Below are 26113 nucleotides of genomic sequence, written 5' to 3' on the forward strand. Positions count from 1 at the left end.
ATATATATATATAATTTTATAGTATCATATTTTATCTTATTGTAGTATTGCACGTTAACATATTTTGGTTATTATTGGCATTTGTTTTTGTTTTTTCATTATAACATCCTACTTTGTTTTTCATTTTTTCCATTATAGCATTGTACTTTCCAAAAAAGCCCTTAAAAGTTAAGTGATGTTCCAATCAATACATACATACAAATACACAAACTATATTTTTTTTCATTTTTATCCAATTATAGCATTGTAAAGTACAATGTTATAATGGAAAAAAATAGTTTATGTATTTATATCCAATTTGGAAAGTACGATTCTATAATGAAAAAAATGAAAAAAAAATAGTTTTTTTTTCATTTTTTCCGTTATAGCATTGTACTTTCCAAATTGCATTCAAATACACAAACTATTTTTGTTTTTCATTTTTTTCCATTATGACATTGTACTTTCCAAATTGCATACAAATACACAAACTATTTTTTTTCATATTTTTCCATTATAGCATTATGTCACACCCCCAAACCAAGGATGACGGAAACGTCCGGGGGTGGAGGACTTCATGTATAGTATCACAACGAGTATAATAGTGCCCAAAGTAAATACAACCATCATAAATATAATTGAAAAAGTTATACAATAGTATGTGTTTACATGTTTCCAATCAATTACACTTATGATGACAAAGATGAAATGTTTGACGATTTAACGTCCCATCCTCAAAAGCGGTTGATTTCCTGTTTCACTGAATTCCTGAGAATACAAGTAGTTTGAAAAAGCGTCAACAATTAAGTTGGTGAGTTCATAAGAGTTTTATTTGAGAAAGAAGCCGTTTTCCTTGTAAAAAAAGCGATAGAGTATGATTTCATATATTTTCTTTATTAAACGCGAAATGAACTCTCCTATGCTATGCAATAATGTACCCTAGAAAGACCTGTAGATTCCTTCTATAATCACCCAATGTATATAAGTTATATAAAATTTAAGTTAAATAAACGGTCGAATATAATGGGTCTGCCCTAGGTCCACAACCAAACAAGGAACAGGAAGTAAGGCGGGCCCACCAATTCTAGGTCGATTGCGACTAGATTCTTATATAACTCTAGCATACACACTTAGCAATTATCGCTGAAGTCTAACAATTCTAGATGAAATGTAGTTTTGATAGAAATATGTTTCCAAAGAGAATCCAATATTTTCCTTATAAAAGTCATGTAGTCCTAATTGTTAAGACAGAGAATATGTGTGTGTTTTGTGCTTATAATGTTCATAATGGGAATGTGTTTCCAAAGAAAATCCAATATTTTCCTTATAAAAAGTCATGTAGCCTTAAGCGTCAAGACCGAGAATATACAAGTATTTTTCCATACTTAGAGTAATTCATGCAAGTTTAAATCGGCATAAACTCGTTTAATTTAGAAGTAAAACCCTTTTTCAAAGTAGAATTTTTCCTGTAAACTTGAAAGATTGTTAACTCCCTATGTGAGTCGCTATAACCATACTACGACAGAATAACCTGCTTACGACGTTCTTCAGGCGTCGGAATCGAAATGACACTTGTTACCCCCGATCGGCCGATCGGACTTATGCAAGCAGCATGGGTGTGGGTTGTCAATCCCAATATAGATCTATACACAATTATCACGCTCTCTCTACAAGAGACTCTGGTTATAACTAATTCAGGATTTTCTGTGGTACTTAAGAGTACCCCGAAGGAGAATGTCTCACAACTTACGTTAACTAGTTTACATATAGTTTTGAGTATAAAACCTCTTCCGTGGAGGAAGTGAAATCACCTTTTATGAAAATACATTTGTGATATAAATCCATAAACTATTACTATTATAGTTTATCAAGTAGTATATGAAAAACCCATTTGTTTTGAGAGTAAAACCTTTTCCATGTAGTATGCTTTTATCGAAAATTCATAAACTATACTTAATGTAGTTTATTATATGTGTTCGAAATGAATGGAGGAAAAACCTTAACATGAATGACTTATTTCTGTTTATGATGATAAACTAACAAGAATGCATCCAAACATTGAGAAACTTATTGTTATGCACTTTTCTCAACATACTACAAAGTGTTATTAATAAGGTAAACTATGCAACTAGTTTTTATCCTTTCTGCACTGTTTTGAAATTATCATAGAAAAATCATACGGAGTCGAAAACTAACTCCGTAAACTCTGAGAGTTTAGAAAATGTGTCTAGTTTACTCATAATTTGTATTATGATTTTTAGAAGTCTCTAACTTATGTGAAAGTGTTCATAATCACAGACTGGTCTGAATTCGTTTCTAAAATGATAGGCAGTTTTGTAAAAATCACCATAAATCTTAGAAAAATCATATGGAGATGTGCAAGTAGTCATTTTAAAGGTATAAACCTGAACTATTTGCATATTATACAGTTTTGAAAGATATTAAGTTTAAGTTTGGTAAAACAGTTCGTGAACAGGTCACAACTTTTCTGTTGTAAGCTGTCAAGTTGAGTTTTGAATATGTTTTGGTGTTTTAACTTGTATTCCCCCCCCCCTGAAAACTGAAGAAAACTAGAAAATGTAGGGGTATGAACTCACCTTGAGTGATTTCAAGTAGAGTGAAAGGTTGAAAATGATGAGTTTCAAGTCTAGATCACTTGATGAACACACGAAGTTTCGGATGATCCTAAGAACGATTTTTGGTGTGAAGATATGAGTCGTTAATCCAAGAGTGTTATGAAAACATGTAATAACACTTGAGTTAGAAGGAAATACTTACCAATAAGTGAATAAATGACTCAAGAACACATCAAAAGTGTGGCTGAGAGTTGAGAGAAAAGAGGTCCTCTTTATGGTTTAAGAAGTGTATGATTTTAATGGTGAAGTAAAATATCAAGGGAATCCCAGGCATTTCCTTATATGGAGGGTTGCTGGAGCAAGTGGCTAGGGTGAAGGGATGTTTGCCTTGGTTTGTGTGATGTGGATAAGGTTGGACCAATGAGAAAGTGACATATAGGAGGCAAGTGGGCACACTTGACCCACTTGTGGTGTAGAATACTCTTCTTATTGTAAAATAATGATTTATAATTAATAAATCCTTGAAGAATAATTAAAATAATAGTTCTGGGGGTTAAAAATGATAAAAATATGAATTTGATGAAAAAATCCCGTCAAAAACGTCAAAAACGGGCTTAGGAGGCGAAAGTAGTCGAAAACCGGACAATAGGGACCGAACCTGCGAGGTTCGGCTCTTAGGAGTGTGAGAACCGAGAGGGAACCGAGAGTAGGAGGGAAGACCGAAGGTCCGAAGTAGGGGGGTGCGAGGGTCTCGCATGGGAGCCGAAGTTCGGTCCTCGCTGCTGAGCTTCGGTCTGCTGAGGTTTCGGTCCGAGAGACTTCTGACACTTTCGGCTCATAAGAGGTTCGGCTCCTAAGAGGGGTTTCGGTTCCTAAGAGGGGTTTCGGTTCCTAAGAGGGGTTTCGGTCCTAAGAGGGGTTTCGGTTCCTAAGAGGGGTTTCGGTCCTTTATAGCTGTTTTTCGAGAAATCTTTCCGTTTTGTGTGATTTTTGACCAAGTTAAGGGTCGGGATGACCCGGATGACTATAAAAAGTTTGAGAGAGATTTTGGGAGAGATTTGGGAGAGATTTCACATACTTGGAGAGATTTCACATACTTGGAGAGATTTGGGAGAGATTTCACATACTTGGAGAGATTTGGGAGAGATTTCACATACTTGGTGAAATTTCACATACTTAGAGAGATTTGGGAGAGATTTCACATACTTGGAGAGATTTGGGAGAGATTTCACATACTTGGAGAGATTTGGGAGGGATTTTACATACTTGAAGAGATTTCACATACTTAGAGAGATTTGGGAGAGATTTGACATACTTGGAGAGATTTGGAAGAGATTTCACATGCTTGGAGAGATTTGGGAGAGATTTCTCATACTTGGAGAGATTTCACATGCTTGGAGAGATTTCACATACTTAGAGAGATTTGGGAGAGATTTCACATTCTTGGAGAGATTTGGGAGAGATTTCTCATACTTGGAGAGATTTGGGAGAGATTTCACATGCTTGGAGAGATTTGGGAGAGATTTAACCTTAGCCATTATTATCGCATAATCTCGCAAATGCAAGGTTCGCGAACCCCTTTATGCTTCGTTAATGATCGTTTTAAGTCCCCGAAAGGGTCCTTAGTCGTGTTTTGATGCGTTTAACTCCCTTTTTAAGGTTTTTACATTGTTAACACATAGATTCTTCGAGACACTTGAATTTTTGACATAAAGATGCACATTTTTATACATAGAATAACTTTTAACATACAAGTACTAGTTAAGTTTGACCGGTTTGACTTGTTGACGTTGACTTTGACTTTGACTTGAATTTGACGGTTGTCACACATTATACTTTACAAATTAAGGCATGCTCGTTTTATCCATACTAGCATTGTACTTTAGTAATTAAGGATATGCTCATTTTTCCATTATAGCATCCTACTTTTTGTTTCATACTTTTCTGTTGCATATTAAAGTCTATGCATACAAATACACATATACATATATAATACACATAGAAACACACACACACACATACACACACACACACATATATATATATATATATATATATATATATATATATATATATATATATATATATATATACATGATACACATACAACTACACAAGTACACATATACATAAGTATACACACATAAATACACATACATTTATATATATATATATATATATATATATATATATATATATATATATATATATATACACATGCATTATACACAAATAATACACTTAAAAACATATATATACATACATTATAAACATGCATATACAAAATATACATTCCACATACAAAACTAAACATAAAAAGGTGATGAAGAATCTATGGAGATGTAATTCGGTGGAGAAGATAATTGATGTTCCAAATTTCGAGATTTTCCGGTATGGAGCTCAAAATCCCGACATTAAAGCTGGAAATTCCGGTAAAGAAAAGTTGGAATTCGAGTTTTCAGTGCGGAGAAGAGAAAAGTAAAAGAAAAGCAGAAAAAACTGAGATGAAGAAGAAAGAAGAAGAAAATGTCACCTGTGGACGTCATCGGTGATGGGTTCGTCAGTCGCCGGTTATGGGGAGGTTTCCGGTGACATCGAAGAAAGAACAAAGTGAATTAGCAGAGAATCGGTGGAGTGATTTGTGAACACTAAACATAATAGGAAAGAACTCGCGCAGACCTTTAAAGGCGACGCCCTTTAGCAACAACGCAAGAGTATTAGCAGCGATGGTGAGTTAATTGTGGCGGTACGTGCGAGGAGGGAAGTTTTGGCACAATATATTTAGAGTATTAGTGGCGACACCGTCGCCACCATTGGTGTCGCCGCTATTGATAATGTACGCAACGAGGGTCCAAGCCGTTGGATTTGCAACTAGATCAACAGATAGGGTGTAATCTCAGACTTTCACACGGATCATGCTTGAAGAGCATTAGCGGCGACAACCACTATTCGCGGCGACAACCATCGCGAATGTTGGTTGTCGCGGCTAATAGTGGTGGTTGTCGCTAATAGAAAGCTTTCTTGGTTTATTTGGAAGAAAATTATGGCCAGTTGTAAAGAGGGAGGTCCTTATGTAATAATATACCTTCTAATATGCACTTAGGTGTGTGGGTGAATGTTCTTAAAATTACCTCTCATTTAATGTGGTCTACAGTAAAGAAATTAGAGTATTACCGGCGACAGGCGTCGTCGCTAAACGTGGGATTTGTCGCCGCTAAAAGGTTGTCGCTGATGCTTTTTCGCTAATAATCAAACTGTCGCCGCTAATGCGTGTTGTCGCCGCTAAAAGCCTGTCGCCGCTAATAAGTTTGTGTCGCCGCTACAGCACCGTCGCTGCTAATAACCAATTGTCGCCACTAAAGGCGTTGCCGGTATTGGTGTTTTCCTTTATATATATATATATATATATATATATATATATATATATATATATATATATATATATATATATATATATATATATATATATATATATATATATATATAAACCGTATAAAAAGTATAAAAACTTGTATGATATTAATTAATCTAATCCTACATCATTTCATTCCAAAATATTAAAACAACATCCGTTTAAAATACTCACCCGATTTAACATATAACAAAATATTGAAAATACTAGTCTAAAATACTTGCACAAACAAAACATAAAAAAATCCTACAACTATCTACTCGTCATCATCGCTCTCCTCGATTCCTTCAGTTTCATTTCGTTGTGGCAACAAACGAAACCAATCTTCAAGTGCATCACTACATGCCGGATCTTTTAACATTGTTTGAAGCATTTCCAATTACAAATAAAACAACATAGTCTTATAAGTTAAACTAGCATTATAACATTCTATATACAAAATATACATTCCACATACAAGCAAAGTACAAAATATAGCATTGAACAATAACTAACAATTACCAAACTACAAAATACCATTATAGCATTGTACTTTCATAAACTAACAATTATCACATTACACATATTGCATATTAAACATTATAACATTGTACTATAACTAACAATTACCAACCTACAAAATACCATTACAACATTGTACATTCATAAACTAACAATTACCAAGCTACAAAATACCAATATATCAAACTATAACAAAACTAACAATTACCAATATATAAACTATTATCAAACTAACAATTACCAAAATTTGAAACTATTACTAAACCAACAATTACCAACATTTGAAACAATTAGCAAAATTAAATAGTCTTGTCACCTGTGATTGTGGCGATGGCTGTGTCAGTGGTTGATCCTGATCGTACATCGACACAACCGTAAAAGTTTTACGCCCGATGCCTCTGATATGGCCACGTCGAACACCCAATATTTTTTCAAAACAATTTTGTGTATCCTTTGGTGTTAGACCACTGGCTTCAGAAGAAGTTTGAGTTTGTTGACTGATCTCAAGGAGTAAAACATTCTGTATTTTCAAAAAATGATAAACATCATAAAAATTAGATTACTAACTACCCCTTGACAATATAAACACTTACATGAAATACAAATTAACCGCTTACGTATTGTTGCTCGACTGCAGGACTACTAAATATCCCTTGGCGATCAGTATTGGCCTTACGAAATGTTTCAATTCGAGCGATGTCCTATTTAACATTAAAAATTAGATTAATTATAATTTAAATAAACAGTTAAATATATCATAGCTTACTTCTTTGAAACATGCATTGCTATACGAGCACGATCCCCCTCTGTTTACAACTTGTTGTTGTGCACAGACTCCTTTGTTTGACGCCGAACGCTTTATAAATTCAGGAGTTTGAAAATGTGCGACTGCTTGCGCCCAATTTTCATGTGACATACCATCGGGGGCGTTGGCTAATGCCCTTGGGATATCTATAAGCCCCCCGGCATTCTGAAAATAAGTATGGGCTTTATTTTTCTGGCCTCTATAAACTATTTGCAAAGTCGCATCAATGCTTTGCAACAACTGAGTACGCTCGGGATCCAAGTTAACCTTATCTAAATCAAAGTTATTCTACAAATACAAAAAAGTTAGTTAGTTAAATACCAATCAGAACTAAACTTAAAATATTATCCAAGTTACCTTAGATGAACCACTGTGGCATTCCTTAAAGCGGGGGAAAGATTGTCCCAACCAGATACGTTCAAAGGGATGTTCATCCACATATACCTCCCAATCTCACGGGTAAACCAATTACCACAGTTCCCGACAGGGAAATATGTCAGCTCCCTATCGAAATCCAAATCCACAGGCTTTCCCTTGTTTGCCCGTATCAGCTTTGATAGTTGGATGTTTTTTGCTAGGCCTCTTCTTTTTTTAGGGAGCTCAGCTGAAAAATATAATTAAAAATATTAGTCACGATAGCTTATAATAAATGAATAAAAATTTCATATATATATATATATATATATATATATATATATATATATATATATATATATATATATATATATATATATATCATAACCTTTATAAGAAATACATATATACAATACATTAAATTCCAATTTTCATTTCATTTAAGACATACAATACAACATCATACCTTATAGCACCTACCATTTTAGACATCAAATTTCAATTTCATACAAAAGTATAAATCTAAATACAAAATCATACAAACCATGCCTAATTGCATTTTCATCCCAATACATCACAATGAACATAAACACAAATCAATTATGCAATAGATTGCATAAATCTGAGAAAACATATATAATGTCACAAAATCCATAAACTAACATCAAAACACAGAAACACAGAAGGTCTTGGTAGCCCACAAAATCACTAACCAAACAAACTCTTAGAAAACATATAAATCAATGCTAAAACTAACATCAAAACAGAAGAAGAATAGAAATTAGGGAAAGAATTCGACCTTAGATTGCTCAATTTTTCGGAAAAGTAGCTGTGTCGCTGGATGCCCTCTTGGTCGCTGGACGCTGGCAATGAAGGACTTGTCGCCGGTAATGAAGGTCCGGTCGGTGGTGAGTGTGTGGCAGCAATCAGCGGTGGCTGGTCGGAATCGGCAGGGAAAGCGCCGGGAGGATTGTGAGAAGAAAGAGGCAGGCGAACCAAGAAAGAACGAATGGGGGGTTATCTGACGCAAAGCAATAGCGGCGACGTGTATTAGCGGCGACGCCTATGTATTAGCGGCGACACAGAAGGCAATAGCCAGTGGCGGAGCTTGAACAAAGTAATTTGGGGGGGGGGGGGGTGAAACTAATACTATAGTTTTTTAAAAAAAAAACAGCAAGGGCCAAAGCCTAAATTTTATATTTTCAAACTAGCCCTTAGTATATCCTCCGCCCATGGCAATAGCGGCGACACCCCTGGAGGGAAAAGTCAGCACTTTTTTATGCCTTTACGACCGTTGGATGGAATACTGATCGAACGGACATGGTTCATTTCACGTGGATCGCTACTGCGTGGGCAATAGCGGCGTCGCCGCTATTGCCCACATTACATTTCTTGTAGTGCTAGGCTAGATTTGAATGGATTTTGTACTATAAAAGTCGGCACTTGACATCACACTAAGTTTTGGATTCATGTTTGGATTATGGGTTCATGTTGAAACAATAATTTCCTAGAGTCTTTTGCTTTAGACCTAAAACAAGTATTCTTAGTTTCAGAACGTATTCATTTGGGTGCATGGTCTCAAGTTTCGTGAAGACCTCCTAGTGGTGGAGTAAATCAGGAGTATGACATAATACCAAAAAATTATATGAACTTGTTCTATTGTTTTGAAATGAATGAGTCTCATAAACAAGTTGAAAGTTAAAATGTTTAACATACATGCACAATACGATACAGGCCTTTTGATATATAACTTATTTACGAGACTCATTCATTTCAAAATTATATCATTATATTGTTTTATACAAGTTTATCTATTTAACAATGCTTGCAAACTAATGTGGCAAACCATAATAATTAAAAAATAATAATAAAATAATAATAATAATAATAATAATAAAAATAAACGAGAACTTGTAAATTTACGAATTTGGTAAAAAAAAATATTAAATGAAAAAGCTCCCTGCAGTACGAAGGAAGTTTTTCATAAGCCAGCTTTTCGAAATAAAATATCATACTTTAAAGAAAAACAGAAATCACAAAATTCATTACCGTTTTGAGAAATAGGAAAGAACATTGTACAAGTATTGACCTCATTGGTCATGAACAGTATGTGGGTCCGAAACCTTATCTATGTGTATATATAGCCTCCCAATTCCACCTTGATATGCATCCTCTCTTGCTCTCTCATTATATTTACTTCAACAAACTTGTAATATTAATTCTGAAGACAAAATGAAGGCTTCTTTTATGTTCAATCTCTTTCTTCTCTCCTTTATCCTTTATCAAGCTCAAGGTATGTTCAGTTCGACAACATATATACAAATAACATACACCTCTACATACATACATTAATTGTGTGTGTGTATGTATATGTCTTTCTTTGGAGATAGGATGTCATCAAATGTTAAGCTATGCAATAAGCATATTATCTTACAAACTCCTGTGCAAATTTTCCCTTAGCATCATCCACTAATATTCTAAACTTAATTAGGTCATGCCTTAAACAATGTCGTCCGTATGTGAGACTTAAATGACTACTAAGATGTCATTTGATGGTCTTCTACCAATTTTTTACTCGTTTTTTAGGGTTTAGACGAATTTGAAAACCCGTTAATTAAAAATAGGTTTATATATGGAAAAAATAAAATATAATTATTCCACTTCGGTAAGGTTTGTATATCAGTCCCAATAAAACAATATTTTGTATATGAAAAGGCGAAATATAATATTGCATGTCTTATGTTTTCAAAATGTTCTCAAGAAACAAAATTCATAAAATAAATAAAACGAGTAACAAATTTTAAGGCTGCTAAACTTACATCATTACTTACAGCAACTTCTTGATGAACGTATATTTATATTGTACGTAAGTGATATATAAGTTTATATATCAAAACAAGTCTGCAGAAGACGATGATCTAACATGGTTAATTGTTTTTTTTTTATCTGATTATGTGTTTTGTGTCGTTTTTTTGAAGGTATAAGGCTCAAAACATCTTTAATATCATCTAGCGACCATCAAGAACTCATCACTAAGGTTGGTCTATCTCATGGTATTTTATGCTAAAAATTAGACGTCTCTTCAAACTTTATTTCTGATTTGGTTTTTGCTCATTCACAGACTACATTAAGCATTCAAGACGATGAATCAGCCAGGGCTAGCAACCTTTCACCAGGTACCATCATAAAGAAGCAAAGATTAAGTTCTCATCGCCACTGGTTACCAAAGATTCATGAAGATTACTATGGCCCCAGACATCACATCCCTAGACACCATTAAAAACCCTAGATATTACGTAGTTTCCTTTCGAATCTTAGTTAGAACTTAGATGAGACTACACCAGTGATCAGACTATTAGTGTTTACCATCTCTAGAGGGTTGAGTGTTAGACCTGTTAAAAAGGACAGACGAAAATTTGTGTAAAACTGAGTGAAATTTTATCCAAGGGTTACCAGCTATAATATTTAATTAAAGTTATATTTTATCTATTTAAGAGGCTTCTATCTGCAAATTTTTTATTCATCCTCGTTTTTTTAAAAGCGGATTAAATGTATGATTCGTGTGTGTTTACAATATCTTAATTTTTTTTTTGTTTATTTATTTGCAGGCATAGATAGAAAACTTATGGCAAAAATATTATCTTCAGATCCTCACTCCACCAATAGCAAGGTTAGCTTAATTTCCAGAAAATAATGAAAATTAGAGAAATAATATATTCATTGATATTTAAGTCCATAGATTTATTTCTCGTGTACAGAATTACAAGCCGCAATCGGATTTAAAGTTTACTCATAGCCGACTAGGAAAAGATGAGAATTTTTCAACGACCTCGGTTCCAGTAAGTTCAAAACACGGAAAGACGGAAATCGTATCAGAACCATATCCAGACGTTGTAGACATAACAGGGATGGATTATTCTCCAGCCAAGAGAAAACCACCTATACACAATTGAATCCAAAACATTAGTTGATATTAGTTAAAACATACAGTGGTCTAAGATTCATATACTCGAACCCTCTACATGATCATAACATGTTTAAACCACTCCATAATTGTTTTAGGTTCAATATAGTTGATATATATCGTCTTTGATCAATAATATATTTTGAGATGCTTTTACTTGATACATTCGACGAGTTTGTAACATGTATGATTATAGTGTCGTAGTAAAAATGAATCACAATCACTACATGAAAAGCGAACATTTGTGGCGACAGGCGTCGCCGCTAAATGTCACGATGTTTTTGCAGCGACATATCGCCGCCAAAAGGTCGCCGTTGTTTCCTCGTTGCAAGTGCTCCATATGTCACCGCTATTGCTCCCTGTCGCCGCAACTAAGATGTCGCCGCTATTGCTACCCGTCGCCGCAAAAGAGATGTCGGACTAATACATGCCCGTCGCCGTTAATTGTATATTTTTTTGTATTTAACATTAATATTATAAAAAACAATATAACACGTATAAAAACTGCTACAAGACTTTATTTTAAAGAAAAACAGTTCGGAACATTAACCACGCTTAATAATCATATATGATTTAAAATATTAATCCAAACATCAATACTCATCCAAACTTATACACTGCAATATATTCAAAATACTAATCTAAAATACGAAATCAAAAAAACATTTCATAAATCCTAAAAAAGAAGTTACTCGTCTTTATTACTCCCCTCGTTTCCTTCGTTTTCATTTCATGGCGGCAACGATCGAAACCAGTCTTCTAGTGACACATTACAGGCTGGGTCTTTTAGCATTGTTTACAACATTTCCAATTACAAAGAAAACAAAATATATCACCAACATAACATAATAACATTGTATTTTCGAAAAATTACCAAACTACAAAATACCGACATCCAAACATATATCATTATACCATTCAACTTTCCAAATACACTTAAAACATACATCATACACAATATTCCATATACATTAAAGCATTGTACTTTTTTTTCGTTTTTCTATTATAGCATTGTACTTTCCGAAAATTACCAATTTACAAAATACCAACATATCAAATTATAATCAAACTAAATCATAAACAATATTGCATATACATCATAACAGTGTACTTTTTTTTTTTCAATTAGAGCATTGTACAATACTAAACTAACAATTACCAAACTACAAAATACTAATATATCAAATTATAACGAAACTACATATTACACAATATTGCATATACATTATAGCATTGTATTTTTTTCAATTATAGCACTGTACTATATATTAAACTAACAATTATCAACATATCATTATAGCATACTACTTTACAAATTAAGTTCATGATGATTACTAGGGATATAAGAATATGTGGTCCAGTATGCTTCCGATGGATGTATCCATTTGAAAGATACATGAAGGTAATAAAAGGTCATGTCTGGAACAAAAACAAATTGGAACGGTGCATTGTTGAAGTGAATGTTGCAGAGGAGACAATTGAGTTCTTAAGTGAATACCACAAAGCATACAGATTGTTGATATTCCACAGGATAAGTATAAAACAATTGATAATGTCGACGGAGTAGCACTATCAGCTGCATATCTTTCTAAAGTGTGTCCATAATTGTTCATCAAAGAACATTTCTTTGTAATACAAAATACACCTAAAGTTCATCCGTATATCGAGTAATGTTGAAAAGAAGTGATAACAATCGATTCAACTCACAATTTCTAATAATATATTCAAGAACAAAAGGGTTTTTATAGCCATTACAAATAATAGAAAGAACGAGAAAGAGTCAAAACATAACAAAATTATATATTCCCTAAATCTTGTTCGACACGAAGAAGAAGGGAACAACCTGGTACTTCGGATTACTAAGTCACACCGACTCTTGGCTTTGGGCCTTATTTCAAACATAACCTAAAAACGTGGGCTAACCCAAACATTGAGATTGGCCTAATAAATTCCTTCCCTTAAACAAGTAAGCGTTGAGCTTCTTGTTTAACATCTCTCACTCCAATGTCTTATGTGATGAATTCAAATGCAGCTAAAGTCAAAGGCTTGGTCATCATGTCTGTTAGCTGCTCTTTTGTGCCACAAAACTTCAGTTATATAATATCTTTTTTCATCAATTCTCTGATATAGTGAAAACGGACATCTATATGCTTTGTTCTTCTATGAATTACTGGACCCTTTGATAGCTTTATTGTTGAACAGTTGTCACACATAACCTCCACAGCTTCAACCTTTTCTTCAAGGAGACCTTTCACCATACACAATGACATGCACATGTCATAGCTGCAATATATGCTGCTTTTGTTGATGATAAAGTAACAACTTCTTGTTTTCTAGAACTCCAACATATTGCAGCTCCACTGAACAAACATACATACCCATAGGTGCTTTTCCGGTCCTTTAGATCGCGTGCATAATTGTTGTCAGTAAACACTTTTAATTTCTGAATTTGATCCTTCCTATAGTGTAGCCCATAGTTCATAGTCCCCTTTATATACATCAGAACTCGTTTTGTCACAACCATGTGTTCTTGCTTGAGCTTTACTATAAATCTTGCTAGCAAGTTGACTACATACATCAAATTTGGGCGTGTCGCAGTCAAATACATGAGACTACCTATAAGACTCATATATTTGGTGTTGTCAACGTCCTTCCCAGGTGCTAGTTTCATAAGTTTGGTACCTGGGATAATTGGATTTTTCACAACATTTGCTTCACTCATCTTGAATCTTTTTAAGACTTTTTTTGCATATTGTGATTAACATAAAGTAATACCTTCTGAGTTCTGGTTCACTTCTACTCCAAAAAAGTACTTCATATGCCCCAAATCTATCATCTCAAATTCTTATTGCATGAAATTTTTTAATGTTTCACACAATACATGATCATTTACAGCATATATTAAATCATCAACAAATAAGCTAACGAAGATGATTTTATCCTGTTCCTTTTTCACAAACAGTGTATGGTCATAATTGTTTTTCTTGAAACATTCCTGCAAAAAATAACCTTCAATTCGATTAAACCAAGCTCAAGGTGCTTGTTTTAATCCATGCAGTGCACGGTCTAGCTTGTACAACTTTGTTTCTTCTCCTTTCTTGATAAACCCCTTTGGTTGAGTGACATGTACCACCTCCTTGAGCTCACCATTCAAGAAGGCGCTTTTGACATCTATTTGGTACATTGTCCACTTTCTTTGAGCCGTCATTGCTATTAGGCATCTAATTGTGTCTTAACGGTCTACTGGGGAAAATACTTCATTGTAATATATTCCTTCCCGCTGGGCATATCCCTTTACTACTAATCTTGCCTTATATTTGTCGATCTTTCCAAGTTGATTAATTTTTGTCTTGAATACTCATTTTACCCCTATAGGCTTGGTTCCAAGTGGTGGATCAACCAATTCCCACGTATTGTTTCTTTCTATGGCTGTCATTTCAGCATTCATTGCTTGTATCCACTTGTCTTCTTTACATGATTCTTCGTATGTTAGTGGATCATCCATCGCACTATACATTGCAAAGCCAGCTTCATTTTCATTGAACATGTCTTCTTTTATGTAATAGTGTTTTGTCCATGCAGGTGCTCGTCGAGGGTGACCAGGTGGTGTGTTTTGATTCTGTGAATTTTCTGAGGCAGACAAAACTGGACTATTACAAATTTCACGTGAATTTTCAGGTTGAGATGTACCTTGAGCTGAGGAGCCCGCTCCTTATTTAGAGTTTGGGTTTGGGTTTGGCAAAATTTGTGGACCCTCTGTATTTTCATCTTCTTGTCAATTTTCCTGAACTTGTTCATCATCTTCTTGTAGATATTCCTAAATTCGTTCATCATCCTCTACAATCAGCTCTTGTGTTTCCTGGTTCTGTTTAGACCAATTCTAGACTGAATCTTCATCAAAGATTACGTCCCTGTTGATCACAACTTTCTTGCTAGATGGGTCATATAATCGATAAGCTTTTTACTCTTGGCTAACATCAAGTAACACACACTTATGACTTCTTGGATCCAGTTTCGTTCGTAGTTGAGAAGGTATATGAACATCCCCATATACATCCAAACACCTTAAAATTCTCAACACTTGGTTTTGACCCGGTCCACAGCTCTTCAGGTACCTTTTCATCAAGACTTTTGCTCATACACCTATTTAACACATGACATGCCCACCTTGCTGCTTCTGACCAAACATAATTGGGCCTAGATTTTTCAGTTAGGATATATCTAACCATATTCATTAGAGTCCGGTTCCTACGTTATGCAGCCCTATTTTGCTGTGGGGTGTAAGCAGTTGTAAGTTGTCTCTTAATGCCCTGAGCTTTACAATATCCGTTGAATGCGGTCAAAGTGAACTCTCCTCCCCTGTCACTTCTCAAACAATTGATGTTCATTCCAGTTTCTTCTTCCATAAATATTTTAAATCTTTTGAATAGTTCAAAACTTTCATTTTTCTATGACAGGAAATAAACCCAACATGTTCTAGTATAATCATCGATGAATACTAGTATGTACCTTTTCCACTGTTTGAGGCAGGGGTAATGGGTCACACAGGTGTGTGTGTGTATCAAATGTTGTTCCTCGGTAGCATGCTAGTTGCTTTTCTTGGCTATTGCCTCTCTTTGTTGTTCCCAATGGCATAGGTCTCGCATACACCATGTTTCTCGGCTATAATTGGCAGTCCTACCACCATTCCTTTGTACAACATGGTTCTAATGGCCTTATGATTGACGTGTCCAAACCTCTTGTGCCAAAGTTCAGTGATGGAATCACCACTTACATGTAAAGACTCTAGTTGTTGAGGTTGAGATAAGACATACACCGGGAACATCCTATTCTTTGTCATGTTATATGAAATGATCAAACCCATTTGAGGATGGAAGACCCTACAAACATTTCCTTGAATGACAAAAGTCAAGGATTTTTATTGAAGTTGTCCAACACTCAAAAGGTTTGACGTTAGAGATGACATATAGTACACATTTGTAATCACCAGTACCATGCCATTCACATTGATACAAATATCACCATTTCCTTTAACTTCGAGCTTGTGATTATTCCGTAGTTGACTTTGTGTTGGTATGTTTCATCTATGTAGACGAACCATTCTTTGATGCCCGTCATGTGATTTGAGCAAGCTGAGTCCAGAAGCCAAAATGCTTTCATATCATGCTTATCTTCCTTCACAATGGTTTCTCTTTTGTATCCTTTAATGTGAATACATGGCATCAGCAAAATTTCTTCATTCTCTTCAAATTCTGTATAATTTACTTGTTTGGCCTCATTTGGACATTCATATTGAAAGTGTCCAAATTGATGACATCTATGCAATTCAATCTGAGACTTGTCAAATTGTGGCTTGTTGTCGCCTTGTGATCTCCCTCTGCCACGTCATCTTCCCCTGTGTAAATTCCCTCTACATAGACCTCTACCTCGTCTAACACTCTGATCACTTTCGACCATTAGAACTTGTTCATCATTCACCTTCCTTTTTATCTTTTGTTCATGAATTAGCAATGAGCTTTGAAGCTCATCTACTGTTATAGAGTCTATATCTTTTGATTCTTATATGGTACAAACCACAAATTTTAAACTTTTTGTCATGGTTCTTAGTACCTTTTCCACAATCTTCACATCAGTCATGTATTCCCCTGCATTTTGCATATCGTTTAAGTCCTCCATGACGCGTCCGAGATAATCAGTCACCGTCTCTCTAGCTTTAATCTCTAGAGTCTCAAAGTCTCTGCAAAGTCGCTGCAATTGGGATAGCTTCACTCTGGCATTTCCTTGAAATGTTAGCTTCATGGCATAACATATCTGTTTTGTTGTTTCCTTCTGCTGAATTTGCTTTAAAATCGATTGGAACAGGTAATTGCAAGCTTTCAAATCTTTAAGCTTGCTCTCATCATAGTTCTTTTGTTGTGTTGCTATTGCCTATTCTCCTGGTATGATCATAGTGTACCCATCATCTACCACTCGCCAGTACTCCTTCTATCGGAGAAGATTCTCTATTACCATACTCCAATGATCGTAGTCTTCATCGAATTTGGGTACGCTAGGGCCATGAAACTGTCCTGTTTCCTCCCCCATGACTGATTGTGATTTTATTTAGCACCTCTTAGGAACTCTCGTGAGTGGAATTGTGCTCTAATACCACTTGTTGAAAACAAGTGATAACAATTGATTCGACTCGTAATTTCTAATAATTTATTCAAGAACAAAAGGGCTTTTATAGCCATTACAAATAACAGAAATAACGAGATAGAATCAAAACATAACAAATTGATATCTTCCCTAAATCTCGTTCAACACGAAGAAGAAGGGAACAACCTGGTACTTTGGATTACTAAGTCACACCGACTCTTGGCTTTGGGCCTTATTTCAAGCATAACCTAAAAACGTGGGCTAACCCAAACATTGAGGTTGGCCAAATAAGTAAGTATATTACTAACTGTATATTCATTATTTGTTTGATTAGTTGTCCATTTACTTATACACTCCAGATTAAGAGCTTAATTCATTAATACATTATTAAAGTTTTCACTTAATATGGATACATATAAAAGTATGTTCATTAATTAAACACTCAGACTGGAAAAATATATAATATGTTAAGCACATATATAAAATATATAGATAACTTATATAATACATTAATAGGTTGATGTATATATACATGCATAAAGTATGTTGGGTTCTTAATACATTAAGCCAGGACTTTCGTCTTAACCCATTTACTCATTATGTCCATATTTGGTATAAAAGAAACATCTTCTAACTTTACTGTTCATCAATGTACGCATAGGTGACACAAGATGCATCTAAAAAAGAAACATCCCATCAAAAGACAAACATTGTTGAAGAAAGAGCACAATGAAGCTTTCGATCATTAATTAAAAGAGGATGTAAAATAATGATCCAAGTTATTTTTTGTTTTTAGAAATTTTCACATTTTTTCCCATCATTCATTGATTGCTTTAACAAAACAGTAACTGATCAATATGCCCTCTGATGCTTATCCTTTTAATGAAATTTTGGTAGAGCTAGAGATGGCGATCAACAAACATATTATTTCAGAGGACTTAAGGTGGGTATCTCATGGCCCACAACACGCCGTAATGAAATATGTTTTATATCACATCAATGGCTACCTATTTCGTACACAACACATGAAAGTATAGTTAACCAAAATAGTGGGTTGCGTAGAGTCTACTGATACGCACATATCCAGAAAATAAGAAGTATCCTATGACAACACCTTTTATTATGGTGTTCTACAAGATATATGGGTTCTAGATTATCATATAAGGACAATTCATATTTTCAAGTGCGACTGGGTTCGTAATAAAAAGGGCTTAAAAAGGATCATCGCTACACCTTGGTAGAACTAGATATATATTAGGGCATAAGGACTATCCGTTAACACTTGTCTCATAAGCACGATAGGTATTCTATGTGAGAGACCCGAAGGATAATAAAAAATTAATTGTGATCATGACACCTCCAAAACGTTATAGAGATGCATATAAAAGTGATGATGAGGAATACAGTACAATAGTTTTACCACGTAATGATAAATATATAAAGCCACCTGTCGATAAACTTGATATGACTGCTGAATCCCGCAATGATTACTTTCAGTCGGACTGTAAGGGTACAAAAATACGTAAGGGTAAAAAGAAGTTGTGAAAATACAGTAGCTTTAGAACAAAACCTGATACCATTCTTTTATCTTTTATAAGTATTGCACTTATTTTTGGTTAGTTTTTTTTTTCGTTAATTTTTTAGTATATATACCCGGTACCAGGGTTGTTGATGTATACCTAATATTTTTCTACTAATAATTAGTTTGATATTTTTGGGTTTTTGTTAAGATTTACTATGTTAAAATATTAGCTTTGAAAATTCTTCCTAGCTATTATGATCATTTCTTTTCTTTCCCACACGTATTTATTTATAACATGAGGTGCATGTGAAGAACAATATAAATATAATGTGATGAATAATTTGAATCACGAAAAAATATTTATAGCAAGGCTGATATTTTACAAATTATAGTGACAAATTATAATATTATGTCCAATGTTTTTAAAACCGGTTCGAACCGGAAACCGAGGCCGAGAATGGTTCAACACACTAGTACAAAAATGACCTACGGTCACACTTTCCGAAAAACGGCCTGTGACACTTTTTATTAAAAGTGTGGCCAAAGGTCACTAAAAAAATTTAGAGACTGTTTTTGGATACATTAAAATTAGTTAGTGTGGCCATTATATAGATAATCAAAACTTTAACCACACTTAATTATACCAAATGTGACAAATATTAGTCACACTCGACCACTGAGGCCATAGGTCACAATCAGCCACAGGTATCGATTAAGATTGTCATACTTTTTTTATGAGAGACAGTAGATAAATGTATCGTGACATGAGTTAGTTCTATGTGTGTTTATAACCTGGTGCCTTTTTAGCCACATAACAGACAAAGTAGCTAAAAGGTGATACATATGGTCACACTAAATATTTGTGTGTCCATAGGGCGGTTCTGTACTAGTTGTACTTAGTTAACGCAAGAAAATAAAACAAGTTAGTATTGGTTACTTATGGTCATGTACCTTTTATTATGTGTGTCAAAATAATATGAATTGGCTTTAAGAAGAAATAAATATTGTGTGTAAGTAGCATTTAGTTACGATTACAACTATTATGTGTCTATATGTAAATATAGACACATATGTAATGTTTATTCTGGTTGTACTATTGTATTTGGAAGACTCTTAAATTTGACCATATTTATCTTTGATATCATTTGGCAGAATAAAAAATGAATAAAAAGTTCAATCATGACATTTTACAAAAGTACATTGCTTTTTTTGCAATTAAAGGGTTGTATAAATTAATGAAAAAAATAGAATGACAATTTTGTAAAGTTAGAAACAATTTCTGAAAAAATCAAAAAAAAAACTAAAAATAATAAAAACAAATAACAACTAACAATATAGTTGTATTGAATAAGAGCTATAAGAAAGGACCAAATTGCCCTTTTTGTCATTTATTCTTTTAATTGCACCAGATCAGACACCATTAAAAATGAAAAGAATACAACTTATTTTAACAGAATAGTATGATAAATAAATGAAAAGAATACAACTTTGTCTAACATTGCATAACGAAAGTAAATTACTATAACATGCAGTTTATGTTATAACATGTCATCCACCATTACAGTAAAAAACTGAAAAAAATAACTTTGAGTTATAACAATATTACACCAGAATAGTTGGATGGTATAATATGGTAAAAAAATATTAAGGAAAGTACATCGTCATTTTTTTTCATTTTCTTATTCTCCATGTAACGCTAGGATCAAGGTTTGGCCTTTCCCTTCTACAAACAAAAATAAAGATCATTAAATGTTAAAAGAAGGAAAAATATTATCGCTATAAATGTAATTCATGACATTAAGAAACACATACCGTACGTATAAAAATACCATGACAATCAGTACGAAAATACCATGACAATCATTTACCTTCACGAGCTTTTGTACGAAAAGTATATCCATTGATAGCATATACATCGTATTTAATAATGTTCTTATTGGGTCCATGTGAAATCCATCTCATTGTCTCTGTTATACTTTCTCTACAGCCCCCTAACTCTCTTTCTACCTGAATTGTAATTAGATAATGAATTTAAGATATAAAGAAATACATAACAAAGAACACAACATATATGAAATGAATATACCTCCTTTCGTAACCAATGACCAAATGTATTACTGTGCTCTTGTTCTAGCTGTGCCTTTCGTTTAGTAGGGTGTTGATGTTGCAAAAATTCCATGTGTCGTCTGTCAATAAAGGCATTATTGTCAATTTTGGGCCAAAACACCAATGAGACAAAAGGAGTTCTAATTCTAATTAATTGACATCAACCAATTCTTACTTTTTTCAGGGGAGAACCAGTAGCAACTAGCATGCACTTCGAGCAAATTTCCAAGAAACTTTTTTACTCATTTAGGCAACTAACTTTGGGGTTTCGAACATCAGATAACAAAACGCAAATAATAACCTTTAATGTATGAACTTTGAGAGGCTGGAGGGCACGGAAGGAGGTTGATAGGGCTATGAAGACCTGCATAGGCACAATGGCGAATCAGTAATTTTACACAAAAAAAATGAGAAATAAGAAAAAATTTGAAATACAAAGTTACAAATGAGAAAAATATTGTTTTTTTCAACTTTACCATCCGATCATACCGAGAAAAATGACCACAATGGTCATTTTGATGAACAAACCAATAATTGAACATTCGACCAACAGATCATCATACTACAAGTCAATAATAAGCTTTAAATGTCATGGACTGACAACTGTTATATACAACTTATTTGGTAGAAAATAAAATTCTAGTTTAATTTAAACCATGAAAATTTAGAAAACAAAAATGATATTATAATTTCATAAATAAAAAGAGGACATCAAACACAACAAAAAATGTAATTTATTCTATCATATGGACAAAAATGATGAAACAATGACAAAATGATGTAATTTACTTTATCATAGGGATAAAAGTGATGTAACACATGAAAAACATTGTAATTTACTCTACCTCCCAAACACAAACAAAAAGTATACCCAAAAGTGGTTTAACGCACCAAACTTACACACAACAAAAAAATACATATGACCATACAACTATATGACACACAAATAGATCCAAAATCAGTTTCTTACACAAACAATCTGATATCAGTTTTTGCAACCAAAATCAATTTCAAGTAAGGAAAAATAAATTGGTTCCAACCAAAATCAATTCGGTTATAATGAAAAAACATAGATGATGCAACAAAAAACCCAAGAAAAGGAAATATGTGATATGCATCTAACTCAAATGTAGTATTTATTTATTTATTTTTTCATTCAGACATTTCATCAAACACGTGATATGCATCGATTTTTTAAAAAAAAAATTACAAGCTTAATTAAACAAACTAAAAAAATAGATAGAATAAGAAGATGAGAGACTGAATTATATACTTCAAAATAAGAAACCATAATTTTGAAATTATAAAACGTTCACAGGTTTGAAGTCAGAGAAATATTATCAATAAGATATAGAGATATTGAGAGCCTACATGAGAGAATGGAGCCTAGCGATAGTCTTCTTGATGAAAGAGGGCGACGAAAAAACATATTAGCGATGGAGGCCAATTGCGGTTGGCTTGACGTCGTCATTGTCGCCGCTAAAGAGAAACTGATATTAGATGATCTCGAGTCATTATCATAAAGGAGGACACTGATGTGAATGGAGGAAAATAGGTGAAGTAATAGAATAAAATGGTGGGAGACGACATAATGCCATCTATAAACAAAACCAGGGGGATTAGAGAGGAAGATGGTTCTACATAGGAGTCGACGATGCGTATGATAAAGAGTTTTTTTTCTTTTTCTTTTTTAATTTCTGCGAGGGAAAATGATATCAAGGCATGCTAGGAGGGAAATTGAAATTATTTTGGAGAAATGAATTTCATACATATATGTTATTTGACAAACTATTATTTACTATTTTTATCAAATTATTATTATTATTATTATTATTATTATTATTATTATTATTGTTTAAGAAAATCAAGAAAACATATAATCACAAAAGAAAACATTATTGTGGGTTGCTAGAAGAGAGCGACACTAGAGGTGGGTGTTGTTGGTGGAAGGGCATGACGGGAGAAGGGCAATTATGGCGGAAGAAGAATAAGATGGATGTGGCCTGGTGTCGTTGTTTTGGCGAAGGAATAAGGTAAACAAACATATGTGAATTTAGTAATAACTCTAGTACGAGGTCTAATTCAGGTATATTGGGGGGATGAATCAATTAGTTTGTGATTTTAAACAAAATATAGCATAGTGGATCAAAGACTTGAAATATTGTGATATAAATATGTAGTTATTAATAAAATAGACAAAAAGTATATAATTATTGGCATGTAATCTATAAATTAAAAACTATGTTTCCAATAATTTGAAACTAATAAATAAAAAAATTAACGGAAGGTGTGAGCATGGGTATGGGTATGGTTGAGTGTAAGGGTATAGGTGGGTGGTTGTATGTATGGGGGATTGTAGTGGATATATGAGGTGTTGGTGGGGGTAAAAGTGTATGGTGGAGGTGGGGTGGGGTGGGTGGATATGGGGATTTAGGATTGGGTGGGGTGTGTGGGTAACGGTGACACTTAACATTTAGGGGTGGGTATGTTTGGTCTTGAAGGGTTTTGAGCATTCTAACACTCTTATGGTATACATGCAACCCTAGATGCTTTGGATCTATGGTTTATCTAATATACATGCAAACTTTGTTTTTCCAAAGCATCATCGTAACTAGCATACAATAGAGTATCTTTACTACAAAATTCTAGTTAGATGACATACCTTTTGTTGTAGTTGGAAACCTTGTTTTATTTGGCATTTAAGAACTTAGCACCAATAGTATGAATGCCTCAAATGGAATCACAACACACCTTTGGACAAAGGATAACTTTTGAGAGAGTTTCTTACGCTCAAAATCGGCTCATGGATTCCAAAGATCACTAGTGTGTCATTTTGGATGCTAAGGGGCTTCTTATATATTGTGGCAAGATTAGGGTTACACCATGTAAACCTTTATGGCCATGACCTTCCATATTCCTTAGGATCCATGGTTTTAAACCTCCATGGATCATCCATGGGTTATCACATGGGTTTAGCCCAACCTAAGGAATCATGGATCATTGGACCACACCATAACAATAAATGATTTACCAATCAACCCCTTATATTTAATTAGTCTCTTTTTTATCACATAATTAATTCCAAATTAATTCTTGATCAATACTAATTAAATAATATGATTTCATTTTAATATATTAGAACTTATAATATATTAACAAATCATAAATAACCTATTCTCAAAAGTCTATCCTATCAGATGAGGTGCATGTGCCTGGATGGTATGCATTCCAAGGGTGTCACTTATAGATTAATACTCATGGCTCACGGATTAGGTTGTAGGACTTAGGCTTATGGCTTACAACATATGGATTAGGGCTTATAGCTTATGGCATATTGCTTGATGATTAAGGTGTATGACTTAAGTCTTATGACTTATGTCTTAGGGCTTAAGCCTTATAGCTTATGGCTTAAGCCTTAAGGATTATGTAATATTGTGTAAGGCTTAGGGTTTACGGGATATGACTTAGAGTTTATGAATTTATGTATGTGTATGTGCATATATGTATATGTGCATGTATTTCATAAGACCTAAGCCTTCAGACTTACCACATAAGCCCTAATCGTTAAGCACTACGTATGAAGCCCTAAGCACTAAGCATGTACCAAGCACTAAGCCATATGCCTTATAGTGGGTTGGGTGGGTGTTAGAGATTTTAGGATTAAGGCGCACAACTTATGTTTTAGGGCTTAAGGACTATAACTTATGACTTAAGACTTATGGATTTTAGCTTATGGTTTAAGGTTGATGAGACATAAGTTATAAGATCAAAGAACTAACCTTTAGCCTTAATCTTTAAACTATAAACAATAAGCCATAAACCATAATCTTTATTGCTTAGGGTGTATAAATCAGGCTTAAGGCTTGTCTCTTAGGGTCTATTGTGTATGGTTTGTGGCTTGTATGGTTAAGGCAACCCAAAAAGGACCATGCTCATAATCGGGTCAAGTACATACCAAAATAGTTATGGGCTTAGACACCTAATTCAACACCCACATCCCTACCTCACACCCACCCACCAATCCACCTACCTCACAAAGAAGTTTCAATTCACAGAAATTTCAAAGAAAAAAAATTTGAAATAGTTATTCACAGAAATCGTAATTCATTAAAAGCTTGATTCGTAGAAACTAACGATAGTGTTACTGCTATATCCCGACGAAAATCATGATTCCTTTCTGTGAATTACGATTTACTACATGTAGTCCATAACAGTTCAGGTAGACCCGGATATATGTTAGGTTTTGGTTGAGAGTGTTGTTGATAGTACTTGGCATAATGAGAGTTCTTTTATGATCCTTCACTATCAGTTTAGGTGATGTACCCCCATTCAGATTGACTGCAAATGGAAATCTTACAAATTCTTTTTTGTATGGCTTATGAACATGCTGGCAAAAATTGCACGCACAAGCTAGTTTTGGTTACAATTCTATCAACCATGGTTACAACAAGTGTAGGGATCCTATTATGTTATAAGGTGTTAATGTGTTAGAGCCCAAGAGATGTCATTATGAAGTACATGCAGATTTTTTTGTTTTATGTTGAACTTGTACATGTTAATTTAATAATTGCAGTTTTTTGTTCCATTCTATTTTTTTTTCCAGGTTATCCACCCAATTCACAACCAAATATTCTAATTAACCACGAATCATTAAAGGAGGCTGAAGGAAGAGTTTGGTTAGTAAGCATTTGCTGGGTGAGTATTAGCTTTTAATGGTGTAAAACTTTTGATTGTGCTCATTTATTTTGTTCTCATT

General features: G+C 33.9%; 1 protein-coding gene across 1 annotated transcript; it reads left to right on the forward strand.

The window, feature by feature from the left end:
* The first annotated feature begins 9805 nt into the window (after positions 1 to 9805).
* Positions 9806 to 11756, forward strand: LOC145125778 (uncharacterized). Its single transcript, XM_079061193.1, has 5 exons — positions 9806 to 9920; positions 10606 to 10664; positions 10749 to 10803; positions 11236 to 11297; positions 11386 to 11756. The coding sequence occupies exons 1-5, from the start codon at positions 9860 to 9862 to the stop codon at positions 11578 to 11580; spliced, it is 432 nt and encodes a 143-aa protein (XP_078917319.1). The 5' UTR covers positions 9806 to 9859; the 3' UTR covers positions 11581 to 11756.
* The last annotated feature ends 14357 nt before the right edge of the window (positions 11757 to 26113 follow it).

This window comes from Lactuca virosa, chromosome 7 (genome assembly GCF_052849685.1).
Source record: "Lactuca virosa cultivar CGN04683 chromosome 7, Lactuca_virosa_CGN04683_v6, whole genome shotgun sequence".
NCBI classification, from domain to species: Eukaryota; Viridiplantae; Streptophyta; class Magnoliopsida; order Asterales; family Asteraceae; genus Lactuca; species Lactuca virosa.

Excerpts from the sequence above, each read along its gene's own strand:
- LOC145125778 (XM_079061193.1), top strand. The coding sequence starts at position 9,860 with ATGAAGGCTTCTTTTATGTTCAATCTCTTTCTTCTCTCCTTTATCCTT. Across the intron at positions 10,804-11,235 it reads GGCTAGCAACCTTTCACCAG|GCATAGATAGAAAACTTATG; the intron begins GTACCATCATAA and ends ATTTATTTGCAG. Across the intron at positions 11,298-11,385 it reads CTCACTCCACCAATAGCAAG|AATTACAAGCCGCAATCGGA; the intron begins GTTAGCTTAATT and ends TCTCGTGTACAG.